At 38.4% G+C, this 8307-nt stretch overlaps 2 protein-coding genes and 1 long non-coding RNA gene across 7 annotated transcripts in view; 1 reads left to right on the top strand and 2 right to left on the bottom strand.

The window, feature by feature from the left end:
- Positions 1–191: 191 nt before the first annotated feature.
- Positions 192–4509, bottom strand: LOC144078846 (uncharacterized). 2 transcript variants are annotated; one of them, XR_013301337.1, is made up of 5 exons: positions 4246–4509; positions 3560–3666; positions 2468–2714; positions 1554–1680; positions 192–285 (listed from the first exon to the last, which is right to left on the bottom strand). It is a non-coding gene; the product is annotated as an uncharacterized LOC144078846 (long non-coding RNA). The 2 variants fall into 2 exon arrangements; XR_013301336.1 differs by lacking the exon at positions 4246–4509 and having other exon boundaries at positions 3560–3933.
- On the top strand, positions 1571–6846 carry LOC144078833 (zinc finger protein Gfi-1-like). 2 transcript variants are annotated; one of them, XM_077607235.1, is made up of 5 exons: positions 1571–1804; positions 2493–2723; positions 3381–3691; positions 4760–4897; positions 6084–6846. In XM_077607235.1, exons 1-5 carry the CDS (start codon positions 1729–1731, stop codon positions 6426–6428), a joined length of 1101 nt encoding a protein of 366 aa, XP_077463361.1. In that variant the 5' UTR covers positions 1571–1728; the 3' UTR covers positions 6429–6846. The 2 variants fall into 2 exon arrangements, with proteins under 2 accessions (XP_077463361.1, XP_077463360.1); XM_077607234.1 differs by having other exon boundaries at positions 3378–3691.
- c8h1orf146 (chromosome 8 C1orf146 homolog) overlaps positions 4741–8307 on the bottom strand; it is a 27028-nt gene continuing 23461 nt past the window's right edge. Inside the window, exons 9-10 of one of the 3 annotated variants that reach the window (XR_013301334.1) lie at positions 6150–6389; positions 4761–4905 (exon numbers count right to left, since the gene is read on the bottom strand). Coding sequence is in view for 1 of the 3 variants with exons in the window: in XM_077607248.1 (XP_077463374.1) it covers positions 4863–4905 (43 nt within the window). In the remaining 2 variants the exon portion in view is untranslated. Of the gene's footprint in view, positions 4906–6149; positions 6390–8307 lie in introns of all 3 variants that reach the window. The other 2 variants (XM_077607248.1, XR_013301335.1) reach the window with 2 other exon arrangements.

The following is an 8307-nucleotide window of genomic DNA, read 5'->3' as shown; positions in this document are numbered from 1 at the left end:
GTAAAAACCACAGAAAAAAAGATAAGGAGACTATAGATGTCAGCTGTGATTTACCAATGTAAAATTTTACACGTTTTTTTTTCCCACACGCATGATGATTTACAAGATGCAAAATCTTGCACGTCGAAAAAAAAACGTAAGATTGCTAAAGTTCAACAAATATAGACAGTTACGTAACTCATAGCTTACCATTAACAAGGATAGCTGACCAAATGACTTCAACTGGGAGGACTGGCTTGGTTTCCATTGTCACTGAAACGTCCAATCCATTCCGACTGAAAGAATCTATTGGGACAATTTGTATTAGTTTTACTATTTAAAAAAACAAATACTTACTTTGCTTTTTTTCCAAAAGAAAGTACCATTATATCACACTCTGTATTAAAATCGATTTTAATCATTTTATTCTAATTTTAAACAGCAGATAAAAATATCTTTGCTGTACTTTTTTAAAAATATTGCAAAATACATAAATGATACATATTTACTGCCTTTTTCTTATCGCATTGAAAGAAAAAATAATGTTAGTTTTTTTAAATTTAAATGTCCTATATCCAAAGTTTTGCCTTCCCTGCTCATTTGACATCATATCTATTGTGCGCGTGCCCGTGCGCTCATCCTCGAAGGCAGGAACCCAAGTGCGCGTGCCTGTTATTTTTCCTTCCCATTATCCGTCCTATCTGCGGGCGTCTCGCTGAGCGGAAGTCTAATCGAGCTCGGGCACGCGTCCCCACTCGCATCCTGTCGCGATTCTGCTCTTTCTGATTGGCGACGCGCGAGAACGCGCGGCGTGCACGCGCTTCGACTCAGCGTAAAGTTGAATCACACTGCCAATTTTCAAATAACCCCCCCCCCAAAAAACCCAAATCAGTCGTTTGTGCTGCAAAAAAATTCGCATGATAGTCTTAGCCACGCCCATCTTTAATAACATCAAATCGGACCTTGTGTGTGTGTGTGTGTGTGTTCTCGTCATAAAAAATATATTCCATAATATCTCAAGAACTCTAAGGATACAAACGAACATTTTAAAAGCCCAAATAGACCTAAACTAAAGAAACTATCATTATATTTATATATACAAAAAAAATAATATTAGCTTTGTGGCATACGTGTGTACGTGCGTGTGTGCGTGCGTGTGTTGCAAATCGTCACGACATTAAGACTCTTGTTAACGTCTAAAATAAATCAATAGTACAAATTAATTTTATTAACTTTATACTATATTGTACGTTGTGTGAGTCTGTCGCGATATTAAATCTACGTTAATAACATCAAATCCATAATAGCACACGATTTTTTTTAGCAGTACAGACGTTGGAAGAAAATTGGAAGTGGTGTGTGATGACGTCACGAAATTAAATAAATAATCATTCTAATCTTAAATATGGCCATTGCACGAAAATAACATTTCTGCAGCACAAACGACTGATAAAGTTTTGGAAAATTTCAATCTGGTCTAACTTCCCTCAGATCTACACTAAAAAAGCCCCCATGCCCCTCCTCCTCCTATTTACACTAACCACAATCCAAATAAAGCTGTTTTTGTCACTCACAGAGAAGCAAAGCGCCCGCGGGGATTTCCTCTTCATCGTGGTCTTCCTCGCCGTCACCTGTCCGCGTGACACCTGGCGTAGCGCATGCGCAGAGCCGCGCGGCGGCTTGCCCTTGAAAGGCGGACCGCTGGGGAAAGACGAGGAGAGAATTAGAAGAAGAAGAAGAAAGCCGAAGATGCCTCGCTCCTTTTTGGTCAAGAGCAAGCGGGCTCGCACTTATCATCAGCCGAGAACTTTGCAAGACCAAACAGGTAATAAAAATTACAGCATTAAAAAAAAAAAATCATATTTTAGGGGAGAAAATTGAATTGAACATGGTTTTAAGGGGACGGTGTGAGGATTTTTGGACGGTTTCCTGTGAAACTTTTCAAATTAAATGCAGTTTGTTATTTTTTTTGACTGATAATCGTGGATGACAGATTTTCTGTTTATAAATGGAGCATTTTGTTAGATATTTTACTGGATATGTTTACTACTATGATGAGTGTTGCTTTTTTTAGACAGTTATTGAAATAGGAAAACAGTTTTATAGTTAGCAAAATATAAGGGTGATTGAGTCTCTTCATATTTTGTTTACTTTTTTTAAACAACATTTTCAAATCCCAACTGTGGCCAATTTTGGAATTTGACTGCAATTTTTACATACATTACAAATACAACCATATTTTTTAAGAATGGGCATTTTCGTTCATACAAATTAATACCGAAACATTTTTTTAAAATAAATATTTATGAGTGCATGTTTACGTATTATAATTTTAATCATGTGGACGATCGAATTTCCAAACTACAAAAGCATAACTTTAAGGGGAGACTCAGTTTTTTCGTAGTGATATTACAGTTTTAAATGTCATTTTAGAAAAAAAAATATTTTGACCTTAAAATTAGTCTATGCTATGAATAATCTGCCTTACCGTTCACATAATATTAACTGCGTAGGTCCGTGGAGTGATGGCAGTGGCTGTCCTCCTCTTCTTCCTCCACCACAAGCGAGCGGGCTGTCGTGGAGCTTTCCCCGCCAGGAGGCCGCGCTGACCGGGGACACATCGCGCCTCTCCCCGGGCCGCCTGGTCCCGGCCCCGGACACATCGCGGGCATCCCCGCCGAGCAGCGCACCTTCGCCGGACTACGGGGGCTTCTGGAGGCCGCCATCTCCGTCCGCTTCGCCAGGTAAAAGCAAATATTTGGTTAAAATCATGTCAAAATAGGCACTTTTGTCAATGAATTTTAGCTTTTCACAAGGGTTGTTTTTTTCCCCATCTGACGTCATTGGACAGATGACATCGCTCTCTAATGTTTCGGTGCTATTCGAACTAGCGAAAAAATTGGAATTTGCAGATTGGTCGCCAAAATAAAACCCTCAAATTAATCAATTTATTTTAACATCTCACATATGAATTCGTCACCGATTTAATCGCTGTCTTGAAAAAATGTTTTGGTGCTACATACCTGTCAACCTCTGCCGATAACTGCCCTTATAAATGATTATGATTCCCCTTACAAACCCCCCAAAAAACCTTACAAACACCGTACGACTCGTACGGTGTTTGTAAGGTTTTTTGGGGGGTTTGTAAGGGGAATCATAATCATTTATAAGGGCAGTTATCGGCAGAGGTTGACAGGTATGGTGCTATTCAATCTATTTGAAATGGGAGAATGGCAGCAAATGAATAGCGGTTCCCCCCAACTTGAAACGGATTGGACGCCTACTATATTGATAAACTCGTTGCCATTGACGTCCGATGCGTCTCCTAGTGATCCTCCACTATTAATCCACGAACTGGGGGGATTCCCATTCACATGGCTACCCCGTTTTTCTCCCAGTAGACTCGCTGAAATCCCTCTCTCCCCCTTTGCCCGACGACGTGCCGGCCGCCTTCTCAATTCCCTTCCGGCCCTATGACTGGAGCGGCTACCCGGGAGGGAGCCTCTACCCCGCGCCGGCCCCCCTCCCGCACGGCTTCTACGCGGAGCGGCCCCTCCGACCGCAGCACTCGGTCGCCTACCCGCAGGAAACGCTGCCGACGTCGCCGTCCTACGGTCGCCACGCCGCCTCGCTCCTCTTCCACGACGCCGCTGGGGCTCCGCCGGATCTTCTGATGTTGAGCGGTGCCTACAAATGCGTCAAATGCAGCAAGGTGAGGCTTACGTGTATAATTGTTTTAATAAAAGCGGTCCTCACAACGGCGTAGCTTTCCATTCAGGCCGAAAGGGAGGACAGCATTTGCAAGGGTAATCAGTTGATTGCATTCAGGTGCTAATTTGCGGAAGCGGTGTGAGAGCTTTGCCAGATTTTTTTTAATTTTTTTTTTTTACAATTTACAAATAGTGACGTATGTCCTTCTAAAATGGCCAATACTTTTACATAAGGATTGCGTTATAAAAATAAAAAAAAAACGTAACGAACTTTTTTAAAATAGAAATGCGCATTCAAGTGTGTGTGTAAAACATAAACGTTTTTTTTCTTAGTCCATAATCTTTTAAATTAAAATTTAATACTATATTGTGTGGTTGCGACACACTAGGCAAGGAATATTGCAAAATAAGGGTTAATAGGATTTCGTATCTATCGAGCAATTTTATTATTCTCTATTCTTACAGGTAACATTGTTTGCTAAAGAGAATATTAGCGCTGTAATTGTTCAGGCTGGAAACATACTTTTACAAATTTACATGCTGTCTTTAAACGTACCGCGTCACTGATTGGAGAGAGACGTGCGGCGAGTTTCCGGGAGCTGTAAAAAAAGGAAAAGGTCTTGTTTTGGTTTCGTTTTGTTAGCGTCGATTGGTCAATTTCTTCATCTTTGTGCTCTAGTGGAAATAAACTTTCGAAAAGCCTAACCAAGTTAGCGATGTCCTTGTAGACGCTACAATATATACGTTCACTTTACGCCATTGTTCTGCCATATTTTGCTACCCATTAGACATGGTTATGGTTCTGCGCATGCGCACGTGTCTTTAATAAATAAATAAATAAAAATCCCATCTTTTTTGGGAGAGCGACCCAGGGCGCCAAAAATGAGCCAGGACTGCCTCTGCTACAAAAGTAGTGTAAGCAAAATCTGACAAAATGGCATTAATTGATCGAGGCGTTTATTAGTTTGGGTAGCAAAATTTGATAGACGTTTGAAAATCCTGTGGAAAATCCGGGCAAAGCGCAGGAGTTGACATGTACGGTGGTGGTGGTCTCAATCATGTGCTTTCAGGTGTTTTCCACGCCGCACGGGCTGGAGGTGCACGTCCGCAGGTCCCACAGCGGCAGCCGGCCCTTCGCTTGCGGCACCTGCAGCAAAACCTTTGGACACGCTGTCAGTCTGGAGCAACACAAGGCCGTCCACTCGCAGGTGAGTCACTAGTGCAAAAAAGTAAGGCTTTTTTTTTGTAAAAAAAAAAAAGACGACATAGTATAGTAAGGCTTTTTTTGTAAAAAACAACAACAACATAGTATATAGTAAGGCTTTTTTCGTAAAAAACGACATAGTATAGTAAGGCTTTTTTTTTTTTTAAACGACATAGTATAGTGAGGCTTATTTTTCTTTAAAAAACGACATAGTTTAGTGGGGCTTTTTCGTAAAAAACGTCATAGTATAGTAAGGCTTTTTCTCTCTCGTAAAAACAACATAGTATAGCAAGGCTTTTTTTTCTTAAAAAACGATATAGTATAGTAAGGCTTTTTTTTCTTAAAAAACGATATAGTATAGTAAGGCTTTTTTTCCCTCAAAAAGGACATAGTATAGTAAGGTTTTTTTCTTTAAAAAAGGACATAGTATAGTAAGGCTTTTTTTTCGCAAAAAACGACATAGTATAGTAAGGCTTTTTTGGTAAAAAAGCGACTTAGTATAGTAAGGCTTTTTTTTGTAAAAAAACGACATAGTATAGTAAGGCTTTTTTTCGTAAAAAACGACATAGTATAGTGAGGCTTTTTTTCTTAAAAACGATATAGTATAGTAAGGTTTTTTTTTCTTTAAAAAAAGGACATAGTATAGTAAGGTTTTTTTTCTTAAAAAAAAAGGACATAGTATAGTAAGGCTTTTTTGGTTAAAAAAACGACTTAGTATAGTAAGGCTTTTTTCGTAAAAAAACGACATGGTATAGTAAGGCTTTTTTTGGTAAAAACAACAACATAGAATAGTAAGGCTTTTTTGGTAAAAAACGACATAGTATAGTAAGGCTTTTTTTTCGTAAAAAATGACATAGTATAGTAAGGCTTTTTTTTGGTAAAAAAATGAAATAGTATACTAAAGCTTTTTTTCGTAAAAAGATGACATAGTATAGTAAGGCTTTTTTTCGTAAAAACAAATCCAGATTTGCTCTTTCAACATCTTGCTTTGATTTCAAAATCACCAGTTCCCTTAAACACAATTAAAATCAGATTTACTGTTTCAGTGTGAAATGCAAAGTATAACCGAAAATGTTGCCAAAAACCACAAGTTTCCTTTCACTCGATTACACCCTTATTTCGTTTCATTTGGAAATCCAATGCGTAAACAAGCACAAATGCTAACAACAAAACAACAATGTTCCCGACAGGAACGTAGCTTCGAGTGCAAGATCTGCGGCAAGAGCTTCAAGCGCTCGTCCACGCTGTCCACTCACCTGCTGATCCACTCGGACACGCGTCCCTACGCCTGCCAGTACTGCGGCAAGCGCTTCCACCAGAAGTCGGACATGAAGAAGCACACCTTCATCCACACGGGCGAGAAGCCGCACAAGTGCCAGGTTTGCGGCAAGGCCTTCAGCCAGAGTTCCAACCTGATCACGCACAGCCGCAAGCACAGCGGCTTCAAACCCTTCGCCTGCCACCTCTGCGCCAAAGGCTTCCAACGCAAGGTGGACCTGCGCCGGCACAGGGACGCGCAACACTCTGTCAAGTGACCGATCCCCCCGCTAACTGGACTAACCCTGCTCCCAAAATAAATCCCTTTTTAAAATAAGAGAGCCACTATTTTTTTCTGTCCTTTTAGGATCCTTTATCGCCATCTAAACCTACTACGTACAAATTTAAGTGCTTACGTAACTTGAATTATTTCCACTTAGTGTCACATTTTGTTACTAAAGTTTACTAAGTAAACTCTGTAAAACAAAAACATTGTATGAAATATAGGAGAAAAAGAGAAGATTTATCAAGTGATTTTGTAACTTTTTTTTTTTTTACTAATTCGCGTTTTACATGTAAATGCCCAAATTAATTCATAGGTTGCCAATATTAAACCTTTTAAAGTTATACCAAGTTTGTATGAAATATGTAAGATTTATTAGGGAGTGGTTTTGTAACTTGAATTTTTTTCCCAATTCCTATCCATTTTTGTTTCAAATGTGCTAAAAAGTGGTTTCGTAATTTAAATCTTTCTTAATTTCACATTTTTACAAGCAATTTCCTCAATCCAAGGACTAACCTAACGTTTGGCAGCTGAGAAAACATTCTCAAAACACACAATTTGAAATGACAATACGTTTGGCATTATATCGATACTAAACACCTAACCGGCGACCAATCCAGGGTGTTAGCCGCCTTTTCGCCGGAAGCCAGCTGGGGTAGCCTCCGGCAACCCGTGTCCTGGACAAACGAATGAATGACGACATTTGTAGCGAGCGTAAAAAGGCAATTGCTTGTATTTTGGTAAACGCAAAAAAAAGATTCCAATCTTTTTTGTTTGTTGTCACTTGCCCTCGAAAGTCATGCTGGTAAAACAAGTCAGATTTCTTTCTCACCACTTGACAAACGATGGCAAACGTCCAATCACGACGAAGATCTGCTAAATTTCGACTATAATTTGCCAAAAATGAACATGCTATTTCTATGATGTATGAAAATGTTTGAAAAGGAAAATAAGAGATCATGTGGCTCAAAATTTGTGGATCAAATGTTTTTGCTGTGATTGCATGTGTGCGCTTGTGTGTGTGTGTGCTACCAAGAGTGTTTGTTTTGCCCACTCCAGTCAAGTGTTTATACTACCAACAACACGGTGATTTCATGTTAATGTTTTTTCTTTCACGGCCGTTTTTTCTTAAAGAAAGACGATGTATAGTAAGTGATTTCTTCCTAAAAAATGACCCTGTGTAGTGTTTTTTTCTTTAAAAAATGACCATGTATAGTGAGGCTTTTTTGTAAAAAAAGACATTGTATAGTAAGGCTTTTGTTTGTAAAAAACAACACAGTATAGTAAGGCTTTTGTTTGTAAAAAACGACATAGTATAGTAAGGCTTTTGTTTGTAAAAAACGACATAGTATAGTAAGGCTTTTGTTTGTAAAAAACGACATAGTATAGTAAGGCTTTTTTTTCTTAAAAAACGACATAGTATAGTAATGCTTATTTTCGTAAAAAACGACATAGTATAGTAAGGCTTTTTTTCCGTAAAAAACGACATAGTATAGTAAGGCTTTTTTTCCGTAAAAAACGACATAGTATAGTAAGGTTTTTTCCCGTAAAAAACAACATAGTATAGTAAGGCTTTTTTTTTGTAAAAACGACATAGTATAGTAAGGCTTTTGTTTGTAAAAAACGACAAAGTATAGTAAGGCTTTTTTTAAAAAAAAAAAACGACAGTATAGTAAGGCTTTTTTTCTTAAAAAACGACATAGTATAGTAAGGCTTTTTTTCTTAAAAAACTACATCGTATAGTAAGGCTTTTTTTCCGTAAAAAAATGACACAGTATATTAAGGCTTTTTTTCCGTAAAAAAACATGGTATAGTAAGGCTTTTTTTCGTAAAAAACGACATAGTATATTAAGGTTTTTTTTTCTTAAAAAACG

This window comes from Stigmatopora argus, chromosome 8 (assembly GCF_051989625.1).
Source record: "Stigmatopora argus isolate UIUO_Sarg chromosome 8, RoL_Sarg_1.0, whole genome shotgun sequence".
NCBI lineage: Eukaryota > Metazoa > Chordata > Actinopteri > Syngnathiformes > Syngnathidae > Stigmatopora > Stigmatopora argus.
This window is presented reverse-complemented; position numbering and strand designations above follow the sequence as displayed.

Bases quoted from the DNA above. Each gene is read 5' to 3' on its own strand.
- LOC144078833 (XM_077607234.1), top strand. From the start codon at position 1,729: ATGCCTCGCTCCTTTTTGGTCAAGAGCAAGCGGGCTCGCACTTATCAT. The intron at 3,692-4,759 runs GTGAGGCTTACG...ATGTGCTTTCAG, and splicing joins AATGCGTCAAATGCAGCAAG to GTGTTTTCCACGCCGCACGG. The intron at 4,898-6,083 runs GTGAGTCACTAG...TGTTCCCGACAG, and splicing joins ACAAGGCCGTCCACTCGCAG to GAACGTAGCTTCGAGTGCAA.